The sequence below is a fragment of the Babylonia areolata genome, chromosome 30, assembly GCF_041734735.1.
Source record: "Babylonia areolata isolate BAREFJ2019XMU chromosome 30, ASM4173473v1, whole genome shotgun sequence".
In the NCBI taxonomy this organism is placed as follows: Eukaryota; Metazoa; Mollusca; class Gastropoda; order Neogastropoda; family Buccinidae; genus Babylonia; species Babylonia areolata.
This window is the reverse complement of record NC_134905.1, coordinates 9,057,830-9,075,302: the sequence shown is the minus strand read 5'-3', so window position 1 is coordinate 9,075,302 and position 17,473 is coordinate 9,057,830. Positions and strand designations below refer to the sequence as shown.

Below are 17,473 nucleotides of genomic sequence, written 5' to 3'. Positions count from 1 at the left end.
TGATGATGATGTTGGTGATGATGATGATGATGATGGTGATGATGATAAATGATGATGATGGTGATGGTGGTGATGATGATGATGATGATGATGATGATGGTGATGGTGATGATGATGTTATGATGAAGATGATCATGATGATGATGATGGTGATGATGATGGAGGCATGCATGACTCACCCAGAGTTGGGCCAGTGGGTGGCTTCTCCGTAGCTGAAGTTAATGAGGTCACACTTGCGCTCTATCACCTTGATCATCTGCAATGCAAAAGTGGCAATGACAAATTTGATCACCCCCTCCACTCATCCCCCCAAAATGGGAGTATAGCTTCATCACAAGGTGGGGATACACACACACACACACACACACACACACACACACATGCACACACACACAAGCATACACACAGTGACATGCGCACAGTCACATCTTTTCCCCTCCACTCCTTCCTCCTCTGTCACCCCGTTCCTCCCTTTTCTCCCTGTCACATCCACCAGCAATTTTTCCCCCACATCTAATATCACTTAGAGTGTAAAGACATAAAGCTGAAGACTATCACTATGACCACAAACAGAGTAAGGAACAGGTACTCACTGCTCTGACCAGGGCGGCTCCTGTTTCCATGGAGCCCAGACGTGTGTCCCCAATCTTGATGCCAATGACCTGTGCCCCCGCTGCGATGCCGTTCCGCTCCGGCTGGTCAGGGAAGTACCCTGCACTGATACACGCCACGTGTGTGCCGTGAGACCCTGCAAGAACACAGCAGGAACAGTTAATAAAGAAACCATGCCATGAGAAAAAACATGAAAATATTTCATATTTTCATAACAGGCATTTAAGCATCTTTCAAATGTGTTCCAGAAAATCAAACATCCTGCATTTTCACAATAGACATTTATGCATCTTTCAAGTCTATTCCAGAAAAGTTATGTAAATTTCCATTCCCAGAATATTCAAAAAACATTTTCTTGAGCCTTTCTTCAAAAACTTCAGACATTTTTGCGTTTTCTACACTTTACCAATTGCTGAAGAGGGATGACTAATGATAGTGAGTGACAAATAAGTTTTCCTACAAAAAAAAAAAAAAAAATATTTGTGCTGTGCGGCTCTGCACGGAAACTGCAACATTTTACAACTGTGCCGATGGGATCTTACAATGCCAATGGCAAGAACATCTAATAAACAAACTAACTAATGCTTTAACCACTGGGCTGCTGCACCCTCCCCTTGCCTGCTGAATGACAGCAAAGTAAGTTCAAACTGAAATGTCCTAAATAGATGTTTGACAATAAGTGTAATCATTTCAGATGGTCAAAGACAGGCAAAAAGAAAAAAAAATCCCTTGTCAAAAAGTACTGATCCCAAGGCCTCATCTCATCACAGTAAAATAACACTCCATCCCTGACAAGCATTTGTTTATCTATCACTGTTGCTGATAACCTTGCCAGCCTACACAGGGTCTATCAGGCTTGAAAACACTGTCAATGCTGATCCTGCAGAACCCCCCCGCCCCCCAAAAAAGGGAATATAAAATCAGGCACAAGTAGTCATATTCATGCACTGCACATAAACCTTGGCTTGCCCCTGACCTTGATCAATTTTTAGCAAGAGGATCAATTTTTTTTGTAAGAGGATAAGAAAAAATACCCCTGAAAAAACAGAATTACACATAACTATAGTAACAATCATACAAACAAACAAAAAGCTGGCAGGCGACTCACACACCCATGCATAAAGAAAACAGCACAGTAAGGATGCTTAAATAACCATGTCCAAAAGTAGGTACCGGCACCCGCTAACAAAGGCTGCGGGAAAGCTGGCAGCAGGCCGAAATTCGTCACTTTTCAATTGATGATTTTTATGTGAAACTGTGTATAAATCTTGTTTAAAACATAATGGAAATAAAGACAAGCCATTAATCTTTCAATCCATTATTCATTTATTTACTTGTGTGCGAGTGCGTATTCGTTCCGAGAACTGCCTACCATAATCAGCGAAACTGATCCCGTGTTGCGCTTCTGCCATGGCAGACATTCATGTTGTCCGAGGGTCGGTTGTTTTGATTTGTTTATAGGTTGTGGAATTTTCCATCCCCAATATTCAAATAAGGTCAAACCGCAAGGTCGAAGCCTAAACAAGTTCCACCATCAGTTATTTTATTAATTTACTTCATAACAAAGAGCCAGCACACCAATCCTGTTAAAAGGACACATTTGAAGGAATTTTTCGCGATGTAAAGCAATATAAACCATTGGTACATCAAAGCGATAGAAAGCTTATTTTTCGCTGATTCGAATGGTACCAAAGGTCAAGGTATTCATACGCACTCATATATACCGCAGCCAACGAAAGGCACGCTTGCAACCATGACACACATTCACACATTGACTCGACTCGGCGGCAGCGGCTCCTATGAAATCAACAAGCGATGACGCTAACATTTCAAGCATTTTCGTCATCCAGATCAAAAATCACCTACGTAAGTATTACAAATTTTACAAATCAATTCATGTTTAATTTTTTTTTTATACTTCTTGGTCACATTTTATTAAATAAAAAAAATAATAAAAGGAAAGGAACAAAATAACAGCAACAAAAAGGATACAGTGAACCTAAGCAATCACACACACACACACGCACACACACGCACACACACAAAAACCGTGACAATAATCAAAAGCAATACCCTGCATTCCATAACTATGTCGTTTTCAATTCATGTTTAATTGATCCACGTAGTTTTTAGGGCTTATTAATCCATAGGATGGTTCCAATTTCGTGATAAATGGAGTAAGCTTTGACCGCTTGAAGAAGTGATCGACACATGTTTCCACCAGTTGTGTTTCGCGTCAGTGCTATTTTATTCTAGACTGAAATATTGTATGAAAACTCGTGTAATGAAAAGTAAATGCATTATTTTGCATTTTATTACATTTTTATGATCCTTTTAGGATTCTAAAAGAAAGGATCGCCGATTTAAATCAAGACAATTGTTCATGACATAAACCTGAAATAACCACCTCTTTCACATCATCACATCATCAAGCTCTTTGTTTACATTTGTCAATACACTTTCTCTCCTTCCTCTCTCATAGTTTTAGCACACACAAACACACACACACAAACACACACACATGAAGTGTGCATGCACTCATGCAGCAACACATCTGCTGTATGTGTGTGTGTGTGTGTGTGTGTGTGTGTGTGTGCTTTTGTGCTAACACTGAGGGACAGAATGATGAATATTGTGCAAAGCATTTCATACCCAGTGTCTTTGCTGTACATGCAGGTTTCACACAAATGATTTTTTCCAGAGCCAATGGATGTTGATACAGACCATGACCTGTCTTCAGAATCCAGCGACACAGCTGAAGAGAAAAACACTTTTAAGGATTTTGTTTTAACCAGGATTGGAGAAAATATGGCTGTCTTCTATGACAATGATTTTCATGTTGGAAGTGTCTGAAATTTTTAGACCAGACCAGGCTAAGGTGAACTTTCTACGCAAATGTACAGTTGCCAACAACACATATGTGTGGCCACATAAGCCAGAAGATGGGAGTATTTCTGCAACGTTTATGTTTTCTTTTGGTTTTGAAGTTACAATGCAGAATGGCAGAATGTGGTCTGTTCATGACAAAATGAGGAAGATATACTTGTACAGAGATATACATAAATCTTGTTGACAGTCAGTGACAATGCCACCAACCTCCCTCCCACACCAGTAAACTCTTTTTTTTCTCTTTTGTGTCATTTTTTCATGTAATGGAAACAGTCTACAAACATAAAGTGTACATGTATTGACAGGTTGTTAAGATTAAAAGAAATATGTTAGACTTTTTTTTTTATTCACTAATTTAAGATTTTTTGTACCTCAAGACATATTCATTTTCATCATATGGATAAACCAAAATTGCTGATTTGATGTTTGTATATTACTGTTTGAATAGAATTGTTTCGTGTAACATTCTTAACACTCATGCAAAATTTGAAGCGAATCCATCAAAAAGATTTTGAGTTAGAGCTGTTTTAAGTTCGACAGCTTGTGACGTCACTTTTTCCATCCCACAAATTAAGGAAAACCCCATTTTTAAAGGCCAATTATTCTTTTGTAAACCAAGTTAACTGTACAGAAAAGAAAATATGCAAAATCACTATGTTGTATGGGGTGCAAATCATAGATTTCAGCTGTTTCCAGTGTATAGTTTTTGTGTGGCTGTCCTCCAAAAATGCTTTATCAGGGTATTTTGGACATATGAAACTGTCATTTTTGTCAAATCTGAGGCTCTGTAAAATATAAACTTTCTGTGTAATGGATTTGTTTTTTCTTTTTATTTGTTTTATATGTCATGAACTCTTGAAAAGTAATAAGATGGGCCTGCTGTGGTAATGATTATGCTGTTCAGGTATCACTGAACTTGGGGAAAATCTAAATTTACCAAGTTCGTCATGACATGTCATCTTAAAATGGCCATATCTCAGAAACTAAGAAAGGTAGAGACTTCATTCTTTTTGTATATTGTCTATTTTTTTAAAGTTTTTTTTTTTTTTTATAAAATGTATCACAAATCTTTTTTTCTATTTTAAAATTTTGACTGCCGGTACCTACCAAAAGAAAAGAAAACATTCAAGGCTTTCCAGACACAAATTGTACATGAGCAAGCAAGACAGAAAAGAAGAAAAGAAGAGATGACAGAAGAAGGAAAAGGGAAAGAAACAGAGAAGGAATGAAGGGAAATTTCTGTCACAAAATTTGCACAAGGTGGGGGGATATATCTTTATACTGAAAATGCCCTGTGCATCGCCTAATGGGATCCAATGATACTTACCAGCATTGGTCACGATTTCCAGCACATTTCCATCGTTGTGGATGTTGACAGAATAGTTCATCATATCTGGCAACAAACCAAATCATCACTTTATAGACAAAATCGTTATTTATACAAGTTTCATTTACCGTAATATCCAGCCAACACGGTGTAACTTTTTAATTCAGATCTGACCCTTGTGTCTTTTTGGCTGTATGCACCCTATGTGTGTCTGAAAACTGATTTCTGAAATTCTGATTGTCACCTGGTGCCACCTGTCACAACAAATCAACATTGTTGTTTACCATAAACACACACAATTACACTGAACAGTATGACTTGCATGCTTCAGTCTACTACTGTTTGATTCAGCATGGTTCATGTTCACTGTTATATCAAACTGAAACCCAACTGCATACAACATCAAGTTTTAAGAGAATGTTATTGCAATTCATTCTTATGTCATAAAAAAATTGCACTATCTTCTGGTGTGAAAGTAGAGAAATCAGAAAAGTTAACTGATGGCTTTTTGAACATGATAAATAGCAGACTGAACTGAAACCTGGGCTGGCAGGTTTCAGAATTGTAAAAATTATGTAAAAAAAACAACAACAAAAACCAACTTTTTAAAGCAGACAACAGAGCAGACTAATGGAGTAACAGAGCCAAATCAACAAGCAGACAAAAACAAGTCTGGTTTCCGTTCCAGTTTTCTGAAGATGATGTCATTACTCAGAAAACAACATCTGGTGTCAGCAGAGCCATTCTGCACCAGTCAATATGGAAGACTTTCACTTTATGGGATTATTGGCAGATAAATTCAGGTGGTGTGCTTCATGTGTGCAGCAGCTTGTGAGCCGAAAGGTGTGGTATATGAACTCCCTTTTGGTTGCAGCACAGTCCAGTTATCTTTAGAAGGAGAAGAAAAATATATACAGAAAATGAAACAAATCAAGAAAAAAAGATGGACAGACAAATTAAAGACATACATACAGATATGTAAAATAAAGTTATAAAGATGATTAATACAGACAGAGAATGACACAGAATCACTGACATGCAAAATAAATTCTAAAATATTGTTATTTTCATAATCAATCATAACCATAAATGAAATACGACCATAACTCAAAATCTGACATGAAGGAATGAAAGATTGTTGTAGTATTTAAATCATTCATTTCACATTGTCACTACATGTGCATACTTATCAAACTCATTGTCACACTGTATATCTTGTACATATGTAGACTTATACACACACACACACACACACAAAGCACACACTCACAATAAAAAATTTTAAAGTGTGAATCTCCAAGCAGATAAAAATAGTGCACACTTTGGAAGGAATTTACATTGTAGTCTGTAATGTAGAAAAATGTGAATCTGTGTGCAAGCACAGAAAAGCATGTGCAGACACCCATGCATGCATGCTTTTATTCCATCCTTCACTAGATCTTGAGTGGGAGTCTGGGTGAAATTCACTCAGACGAGACAATAAACTGAGTTCCTGTGTGCAGAATGCACTTTGGGCATGTAAAAGACCCCACTGCAACGAAACAGTTCTCCCTGGCAAAATTCTGTCAAGAAATCGAAAGCAAAAGAAATACACTTGCAGGCAAAAAAAACACAAGAGAAATATAAACGGATGGTGCAGCACAGTGGTGGCACGCTCTTCCAAAAGAAAACAGCCCAAATTTCACACAGAGATATCTGCTGTGTCAAAAAAAATGTATCATTTTTAAAAAAGCGATAGACTACAAAGTACCTGTATGACAAAAAGTGACACCATAAAATACCTGCTTCACTGAGGCGTGCAAAATCATGCTCTTCATGATAACTGGCCAGCAGTTTACAGCTCTCCAGGTCCCCTCTCTCACTGGTGTCCACACACGCTCTGTACAACAATGAACATCAGCATCATGACTTCCCTTCCCCCCCACACCACCTTTCGTTCTTGATTGTCACAGTTAAATGTACATGGCTGGCACAGTCTTCAGCTATATGGCCCACTGAATAAGTTTACATGCTGAAAATGAGAAAATGAAATTTAACATTACCATGCACAGCATGCGCTCAGTACATGTAAAAGAACCCACAGCAACAAAACAGTTGCCCCTGACAAAATAAAATTCTATTGAAAAAGAAATATCCCCTTTGACAGTAGTAAATCAAATACACTTGCAGACAGAAGAGAGGGAGGGGAGTATGAATTTCTTACAGAGATAAAATCTGTTGTGACAAGAAAGTGATGTGATGCAATACAACATAACACAATGCAAAATAGTACAACATGACACATGGCAACGTAAGTCAAGACAACACAACACAGCACAATACAATAAAACACAGCAAAAGGCAAAAAACCCACAATACGGCACTACCCAACCCAGCATAACGTAAACAGAACACAGACAGCAACAGAAACCCCCACCTCCAGGTATTCCCATCATGGAAGACGACACAGTCATAGATAGGGCCCAGGTCATTGTACTTCTTGTCCAGGGTCACCAACAGATCCACCTGGGTCTGTAGCTCCTCTCGCATCAGTGTGTCCTCCTGGTCAGGATAATAACAATGTAAATTTATAACAATGATAATAATAATAATAGTAAAGATAACGATAATAACAATGGATCGTTTCTATTCAGTAAATAATCTTAAATAATGCAACTCAATGCGCCGTACACACCCTGGAATCCCTACAATTTTACAACAAAAAAACACCACATTTTAACAATCACTGCCCCCACCCCCATCTAAAGAAAAAAAAAAAAAAAAAAAAATCCTCAAAAAAACACACATATGCACACACACACACACACAGTTTAATGACACCTCAGAAAATCACATTCTATCAACAACAACAAAAACACAATCTAACAACACTAGAAACCACACACACACAAACAAGCACGCACATGCACACGCACACATTTAAGGAAGAGCATACACACAAAAAAAACAAAACAAAAAACAAAAAAACACAAGTTAACAAGAAACAAACAAACAAAACCAAAAACAAAACCAACAAACGCTGACCATGGAAGTTCCAGGGCCACGCTGAGCATCAAACTCCTCCAGCCTGCGTGAGGCCTCAGCCAGAGCCACCCGGTGAGGAGGGTCCCAAAGGTGCTCTCGCCGCTCCTTCTTCATGCGCTCAGCCAGCGGCTTTGGGTAGAGCTCAAAGGCTGGCTTCTGGCCAACATGCCACTTCCCTGAGGGATTTGTCCAGCTGTCTGGAATCTGCCCACACAGGAGGCAAAAAAGAAATAAACTACGTACACCTGAAAACGCTGTATTCCTGCCAACATGGTGGGGTAAAAAGGGTCTTATAAGGATGTAAAATCCCACTCATACAAGTGAATGGGGGAGTTGCTGCCCAAGAACACAACAGAAGAACAACAAAAACTGAAGTGTAAGAATATATTTGTGCCATCAAAGTGACTCGGCAGCAGTGCAGGATCTCTTCTGAGGTATGGCCTCCTGAGAGAGAAATTTGCAGTTACAAAAAGATACAAAATATACAACACAATCAATACATTTCAATCAATGAATCATAATGGATAGCTCTACAAGATGCATCTCAACACTCAACTTATAATATCAAGTTGATCACATCTTAAGTTCTACATACACTGACAGAGTATTAGACTACTACAAACATAGCAAACAGACCTTCAGTCTCTGAGACGTCATCTTAAGACTCGATTCACTTGAAGTTTATCACAATCAAAGCTCAATACACTGATAAAGTATACACATAACAGACCGACCTTCAGTTTCCGAGATGTCAGGCCTGCAATCTCGCCATCCTTGGCCTTCACTACAGTGGAGGTGTCAACGTCACCTGATCCCGTTACATCCACCAGGTCTGTCACTTTGGGCCGTCCATCACTTGTCATCTGGAATTATAACACAGAAAAAATATTATGATCATAATATACATTTAAAAAAAACAAAAAAACTACGATGAGATAAATAAGGAAATTCAGACCACTGATTCGGACACTGTCTTTGATGACACAGATATAAACAAATCATGGCAGCAATTTAAAGAGAAGGTGCAAGAGACAGAGAATAAGTATGTGCTGATGAAAAATGTTAAATAAACTACAAGGAGGAAACATGGATTCCCCACAGATAAACTACAAGTATAAGAAACATTTGAGAAAATAGACTTAAAAACACTGTCTCCAGGCAATCCATTCGAACCAAGAGGCCGGAGGACAGAAAACGGTTAACAGAGCAAGGAATCCGGTCAAGAAACATACTAAAAGACTTTGTAAACAGTATGAGGAAGACATATCTAGAAAAGCCAAAAAGAACCCAAAGATAGTGTGGAATTACAAAACCAAGTCTAATTCTAAGACAAGGAAGACAAATGTGTAGCAGGAAACTACAAGCCTGTAAGTCTTACGTCAGTCATTTGTAAAATATTGGAGAAAATCATCAGGAATCATATTATGCAGTTCATGAAGAGAAACAAACTATTCACAAAATTAATAAACTATCAGGAAGGTCAACTACTCTACAACTTCTGGAAGTGATTGATAGACCGAGACTGATAGAGGGGAAAGAGTGGGCTGCATCTATATGGACTACCAGACGGCATTCGACACAGTGCCACATAACAGACTTATCAGCAAATTGAGAGCATATAGGATATCAGACCAAATGGTTAACTGGATACAGGACTTCTTGAGTGGTAGAGAACGACAGGTTGTGGTAAATGGTGAGGCATCAGAATGGAAACTGGTCATGTCCGGAATCCCCCTGGGATCAGTGCTTGGGCCCCTGATGCTTGTCATCTTCATCAATAACCTGCCCGAACTGGTCAACTCAGAAGTCCACATGTTCGCAGATGATACAAAAGTATTCAACACAATCAAAACAAAGGATGACTATGAGACTCTACAAGATTACCTCAACGACATGTCCTTATGGTGTGATACATGGCTCTTGCGTTTCCATCCAGATAAATGCACGCATATGCCGACTGGGAAGAAAACTGACACCTCAACACATTATAAACTGGGAAATACAGTTCCAAAACAAGTGAATTCAGAAAAGGATACAGGCGTAGTGACTGACGAAGGGCTTAAGTCTGAAGAACATGTAGGAGAAAAAGTGAAAAAAGCCAATCAAATGTTTGCTGTCATCAGAAAGACCACTTAAACAAGAAGAGATTCCTGCCACTATACAAAACGCTAGTGAGATCACACCTTGATTATTCAAGTTCCATCTGGTACCCTATGAGTATGAGTGTAAAATTAATAGAGCAGATCGAAGGAGTTCAGAGGCATGCTACCAAACAAATTCCAGGGTTTAAAGATCTACCTTATGCCCAATGATTAAAGAAACAGAAGTTAGCAATGCTTAGCTACTGCAGGTTAAGAGGAGACATGATTGAAAAATAAGATCATTACAGGAATTTATGACATGGATGTGTGTGGCTTCATCAACCTCTGGAAGGAAGTAGTACCATATACAGGAACAAGGGGACATCTTTTGAAATATACCCAGTGCAAGCACAGACATTCTTGAAGAAGTACTCATTTGCACTGAGAATTGTCAACATTTGGAACAGTCTTCCGATACATGTCGTTTATGCAAAACTGTAAACACTTTTAAGAACAGGCTCGACAAATTCTGGTCAGACCAAGAAATCATGTTTGAAGACTTTAAGGCGTGTGTGCGTGCGCAAGTGTGTAAGTGTACACGTGTCAGGAGAGCTGTGTGCACGTCCGAGTGTGTGTGTGTGTGTGTGTGTGTGTGTGTGTGTGTGTGTGTAGAGGATAAGGTGTGTGTGTGTATGCATCATTGCATGTCTGCATTGTGGGAGCAACAGAATACTGGAACGTGTGGGTGTGCATATATATATTTGTGTGTGGGGGGGGTTGGGATGGTGGTGGAAGGTGGTGAGGTATGTGCTTGTATTGAGTGTGTGTGTGTGTGTGTGTGTGTGTTTGTGTGCCATGGAATCTGATACTTAACTACGAATGAGTGTGTGGGGGAGGGGAGGGGGGATGCAGGGTAATTTGGGAGATGGTGTGTGTGTGTGTTGGGGCTCCTGTACATGTTTATTTGTGCTTTCATATCTGTGAAACTGTATGTTTGTTGCATATCTGTTATGCATGTGTGTGTGAATGTGTGTCTGTATGTTAATTTTATGCATTTATCTGCTTATTTGTCATCTCTAATCTGTCATTTTTATCAAAACTGCTAGAAAAGATCATATTGTCTCAGCTCTTAGCTCATCTGGAGCAAAATGGTTTACTTAATTCCCACCAGTCAGCTTATAGATGTGGTTATAGTTGCGAACAGCCCTTCTTAGAATAGTGAATGATTTGCTTTCAGGATCTGATATGGATAAGATATCTGTTCTCGCTCTCTCAGATCTGTCAGCAGCTTTTGACACTATCGACCACTCTGGATCACGTCTTACCTGTCAGATCGTACACAGAAAGTGTGTGTAAAATATGGAAGATACTCCAGAGCATCTGCCTTAAAATATGGTGTCCCACAGGGGTCTGTCCTAGGTCCTGTTCTTTTCGTGCTGTATGCGGCTGCTGTGTCGGATGTCATCAGTCATCATGCGATGTCGCATGAGAGCTTTGCTGATGACACACAACTTTATCAGTCGGCTTCCATAGCTGAATTTGATGCACTGGTGACTCAAACACAGGAGTGCATTGCTGGCCTAAAGGACTGGATGACTCTCAACAAGCTGCAACTAAATGATGATAAGACTGAATTTATGATAGCCTGTCCAAAGAAGTTTCGTCAACATCCTTCCTTTCCTGACTCTGTTCTGATCAATAGCACACCTGTTTCACTTTCTCCTTCTGTTCGCAGTCTTGGTGTAACCCTAGACCAGTCTCTTTCCTTCCAACAGCACATTTCGAATATCTGTAAAGTTGCCTGTTTGGAACTGCATAGAATCAGCACTATCCGCCACTATCTCTCAACCGATGCAACCAAGACTCTTGTATGCTCTCTGGTTCTCTCAAGATTGGATTACTGCAACTCTCTTTTGGCCGGCCTTCCCAAATATCTGTTAGACAGACTCCAACAAATTCAGAATAACGCTGCCACACTCATTTGCAGAACTTCTAAATTTGACCATGTTTCTCCTCTCCTTCAGTCTCTCCACTGGTTGCCTGTTTCTGATCGAATAGACTATAAGCTATCCACTCTGACCTTTTCTGCAGTCAACGGATCTGGCCCTAAGTATCTTTCCGAACTCCTCCATATCTATACCCCATCTTGCCAGCTCCGTTCTTCCTCTGATACTCAACTTCTCAGGATACCTCATATCAGAAGTAAGACCTATGGACACAGATTGTTTTTTTTTCAATCGCCAAAGACGTGGAACAAGCTCCCTGGTAACATCCGTCATTCTGATTCCCTCGCATCTTTTAAATCTCGTCTCAAAACTCACCTTTTCCCTCAGCAATAAGTTCAATTGTGGCAGGCCCACTTCCTTTGCGTTAGCTGTGCTTGACTATGTGTGTATACATATGTATGTGTACATAACTACATGCATGTATATGAATGTGTACTGTGTGTGCGTGTGTTTATGTAAGTTTGTGCCTGCCTATATGTGCGTATGTGTTAGGGTAGTTGTTAGATACACATGTATGTTAAAATGTATGCTCTGTGTGTGTGTGTGTGTGTGTGTGTGTGTGTGTGTGTGTGTGTGTGTGTTGTCACATTTTGGTGTGTGTGTGTATGAAACATTGATGTTAACAAAAGTGTTCTTGTAGAGCACCTAGAGCAGATTTCTGGATAGTGTGCTATATAAGTATCCATTATTATTATTATTATTTGTTCATTCGTTATCATTACTGTGTTCTTATTCTATTTATTATTAGTATTGTTATTATGGCAATATTAACATTTTTACCCGTGCACTCTTCGGTGTCGAAGTCAGAAATCAAATCTACCCAAATGGGTATACCGGCTGGTGACAAAGTTGTGGACCATCTCTGGTTCGACATTCTTATATTATAATTAACATTTTTACCCGTCTGCAGTACAAACCATACGTGAGAAAGTCCCAAACCAGTGAAAATGTTAATTATATATATAAGTTTGTCGAATATAGTAGAGGATTTTAAAACGAACTTGTTGAGATTAGAAAGGTGTCTAAAATACCCGGGCTTGTTACGAAGTTGTGCACCATCTCTAGTTCGACATTCTTATATTATAATTAACATTTTTACCCGTCTGCAGTACAAAACATACGTGAGAAAGTCCCAAACGGGTGAAAAATGTTAATTATATATATAAGTTTGTCGACTATAGTAGATGATTTTAAAACGAACTTGTGGAGATTAGAAAGGTGTCTAAAAAGGGATGCTTTTTGGGGCATTCCATGCACCTAGCAAGGGGCTTGGAAAGAATGGTGGATACGCAAAGTGAAAGAAAAAATGTGACCCATGGGTCAGTTCGAACTTACCCGTCTGTGGTACAAAACATACATGAAAACGATTAAGACGGGAGTGTGTATATATACACACATGTTTGGGTCAGTACTCGTAATGAAACTTGTCTCGATTCTAAAGGCCGGTATGTCCGAGTTCGTGGGGCATTCCATGCATCAAGCAATGGGCTTGAAATAGAAAAATTCGTAAAGAAATCAGGACTGCTTGTCGCTGTCATATCTCCAGGAGCGGACATGCACGAACGGGACGTATAAGGCAGTTCGATCGAAAGCGGTCAGTGAACGTGATCGCCAGGTTATCTAAAGTAAAGACGGAATGAACTGTACCATGCTTCGCGAGAGGATGAAAACAGAGTGGGGGACGAGACAATAGGTTCTGATCCTAACATGAACATGACTGAAAGTAATAAAACAGCTTACATGAAACACTCACGTGTGTGCGACGTCAACAGAGTGACGGCAGTCTCCTGTGGTGGGTCCGTTTTTTTCGGCCTGTTTCGTTGTACGTCCTTGCTGTATCGGTTCCGACAGCACTGACCAGGTACACGTGGAAACCGCACACCATTCCCTGTATTGCAGTGCTCAAATGCGTTGCAAAGAGGACTTCACATTAAAAAATGAGCGGGACTGATGGAACTGACCTTCCTTAACAACGTGCTGTGCAGAAAAGTCACATACCGAAATAGGAAAGTGCATTTTAACGGCCGAGTCAGTGTCCGTGCTGAACTTAACCGTTTCAATTGGACAGCTGGATGTCCCTTTCTCGTCAGTGATGCTTGCGCCGGCTGTGAATGTTCAAGTCAGCGATTTCACGTGTGTGTGTGTGTGCGTGTGTGTGTGTGTGTGTGTGTGTGTTGAGAACTTCATTCCGTGATTGTCCGTGGTGTGTGCTAGACAACTTGTTTCCTCAACAGCACGCGTCACATACGTGTGTGCTGTGTCCTGTGTTGCATGTCAGTGTGCTCCTGGCCTTCCGTGGAGAACTGAGGGCGAGACATAAAATATTTAGCTCCACAGATGGCCATTCTTTCCGTACGCACACAGTTGTTCATGTTACGTTCGGAACCCATCAGTTGTCTAGTCCTCCACTCTTGTTTTCATCCTGCCGCTGAAACACGGTGCAGTTCATTCCGTCTTCACTTCAAGTACAAGATTGTCAATGCACAGTAACCTCTTTCCTACGTCCCCTTCGTGCACATCCACTTCGGCAGACAGAACAGGTCGTGCATGTACAATCACAACATTCCTTCAACATGTGTCTGGCAGTGTACAGTGGCAGGTTCATTCCGTGTTTGCCAGTGTGTCCGTACAGTTGCCGGGGCTCAGGCTGACTTCATTCCGTGACTTATGATGCTGTGCGTGCCAGTGTACTCTCACAAATTCATTCCGTGATAATGTGTGTAGGGTTGACAACTTCATGGTTCCGGGATTCTGTGTGTAGGCACTGACACCTTACTTCATTTCGTGGTTTGGTGCGCCACGAAATGAAGTCAGTTGTCAGTGCCTACACACACAATCCCGGAACCATGAAGTTGTCAACCCTACACACATTATCACGGAATGAACTTGTGAATGTACACTGGCTCGCACAACATCAGAAGTCACGGAATGAAGTCAGCCTGAGCCCCCGCGGCAACTATACGGACACACTGGCAAACACGGAATGAACCTGCCACTGTACACTGCCAGACACATGTTGAAAGAATGTTGTGATTGTACATGCACGACCTGTCCTGTCTGCCGAAGTGGATGTGCACGAAGGGGACGTAGGAAAGAGGTTACTGTGCATTGATAATCTTGTACTTGAAGTGAAGACGGAATGAACTGCACCGTGTTTCAGCGGGAGGATGAAAACAAGAGTGGAGGACTAGACAACTGATGGGTTCCGAACGTAACATGAACAACTATGTGCGTACGGAAAGAATGGCCATCTGTGGAGCTAAATATTTTATGTCTCGCCCTCAGTTCTCCACGGAAGGCCAGGAGCACACTGACATGCAACACAGGACACAGCACACACGTATGTGACGCGTGCTGTCGAGGAAGCAAGCTAACACACATCACGGACAATCACGGAATGAAGTTCTCCACACACACACACACCGGCACACACACACACACATGTGAAATCGCTGACTTGAACATTCACAGCCGGCCAAAGCATCACTGACGAGAAAGGGATGTGCAGTTGTCCAATTGAAACGGTTAAGTTCAGCACGGACACTGACTCGGCCGTTAAAATGCACTTTCCTATTTCGGTATGTGACTTTTCTGCACAGCACGTTGTTAAGGAAGGTCAGTTTCACCAGTCCCGCTCATTTTTTTTAATGTGAAGTCCTTTGTGCAACGCATTTGAGCACTGCAATACAGGGAATGGTGTGCGGTTTCCACGTGTACCTGGTCAGTGCTGTCGGAACCGAGCGAGGACGTACAACGAAACAGGCCGAAAAGAACGGACCCACCACAGGAGACTGCCGTCACTCTTTTGACGTCGCACACACATGACGGTGTTTCATGCAAGCTGTTTTATTATTTTCAGTCATGTTCATGTTAGGATCACAACCTGTTGTCTCGTCCCCCACTCTGTTTTCATCCTCTCGCGAAGCATGGTGCAGTTCATTCCGTCTTCACTTTAAATAACCTGGCGATCGCGTACACTGACCGCTTTCGATCGAAATGTCTTATACGTCTCGTTCGCGCATGTCCGCTCCTGGAGATATGACAGCGACAAGCTTCCCAATTTCTTTACGAATTTTTCTATTTCAAGCCCATTGCTTGATGCATGGAATGCCCCACAAACTCGGACATACCGGCGTTTAGAATCGAGACAAGTTTCATTACGAGTACTGACCCAAACTTGTGTATATATACACGCTCCCGTCTTAATCGTTTTCATGTATGTTTTGTAACACAGACGGGTAAGTTCGAACTGACCCATGGGTCACATTTTTTCTTTCACTTTGCGTATCCCCCATTCTTTCCAAGCCCCTTGCTAGGTGCATGGAATGCCCCAAAAAGCATCCCTTTTTAGACACCTTTCTAGTCTCCACAAGTTCGTTTTAAAATCGTCTACTATAGTCGACAAACTTATATATATAATTAACATTTTCACCCGTTTGGGACTTTCTCACGTATGTTTTGTACTGCAGACGGGTAAAAATGTTAATTATAATATAAGAATGTCGAACTAGAGATGGTGCACAACTTCGTAACAAGCCTGGGTATTTTAGACACCTTTCTAATCTCGACAAGTTCGTTTTAAAATCCTCTACTATATTCGACAAACTTATATATATAATTAACATTTTCACCCGTTTGGGACTTTCTCACGTATGGTTTGTACTGCAGACGGGTAAAAATGTTAATTATAATATAAGAATGTCGAACCAGAGATAGTGCACAAAGTCACAAGCCGGTATACCCATTCGGGTGGATTTGATTTCTCACTTCAACATCGAAGAGTGCACGGGTAAAAATGTTAATATTGCCGTTATTATTATGGTTGTTATTGTAGTTGTTATCATTGTTATTATAATTATTATCATTGTTTTCTTCTTTTTTGTTCTTTTTTCTCATGGCCTGACTAAGCGCGTTGAGTTACGTTGCTGGTCAGGCATCTGCTTGGCAGATTTGGTGTAGTGCATATGGATTTGTCTGAACGCAGTGACGCCTCCTTGAGCTACTGATACTGATAAGCCAAATGTACAGACAACCGGAAGTGGCGCATATTAGCAACCTAAACTTGAAGCAGAGTCCGATGAAGAGGAACCCCTGGGACCTGTATCGGAAAACAAAAGTGAACAGCTGATGACTCGGCAAACATTGCGAACCGGTAACACCAACTACTTGCCTGCAAACCAGGCGCGCCTGGATCTACACCCGTGTCCAGAATTGCAATTGTCACTCCTCGTCCATCATATTCGGGATATTTCTTCAGAAAACTGGCTGCACCAGTCTCCTTTTTCGGCAAAATACCCTCAACGGGAAAAGGTTCATCCATGATATGCGCCATGTTGGGAATAAGCAAGCTCGTGTTGTCTCGTGTCAGATGGTAAACTCATTTCCAGAGAAAAAAATGACTAGGAATAGGAAATGGATTCCGGGTCCATTTCATTCTGTCCTGTCCTTTTTATCTAAATCATGTTTGTTCTGCAAAATCCTTTTTTTAGCTAGTCACTGGGCTTATATGTTATTTTTCTCAAAATTACACAAGA

At 40.7% G+C, this 17,473-nt stretch overlaps 1 protein-coding gene across 2 annotated transcripts in view; it reads right to left on the bottom strand.

The window, feature by feature from the left end:
- LOC143275598 (tripeptidyl-peptidase 2-like) overlaps nt 1–17,277 on the bottom strand; it is an 88,794-nt gene extending 71,517 nt beyond the window's left edge. For both annotated transcript variants that reach the window (XM_076579819.1, XM_076579820.1), the window contains exons 1-8: nt 17,110–17,277; nt 8,587–8,715; nt 7,853–8,056; nt 7,245–7,369; nt 6,610–6,707; nt 4,829–4,894; nt 594–748; nt 180–256 (exon numbers count right to left, since the gene is read on the bottom strand). In XM_076579819.1, coding sequence (XP_076435934.1) covers nt 180–256; nt 594–748; nt 4,829–4,894; nt 6,610–6,707; nt 7,245–7,369; nt 7,853–8,056; nt 8,587–8,715; nt 17,110–17,271 — 1,016 coding nt within the window. In that variant the 5' untranslated portion in view covers nt 17,272–17,277. The remainder of the gene's footprint in view (nt 1–179; nt 257–593; nt 749–4,828; nt 4,895–6,609; nt 6,708–7,244; nt 7,370–7,852; nt 8,057–8,586; nt 8,716–17,109) is intronic.
- Between the last annotated feature and the right edge of the window lie 196 nt (nt 17,278–17,473).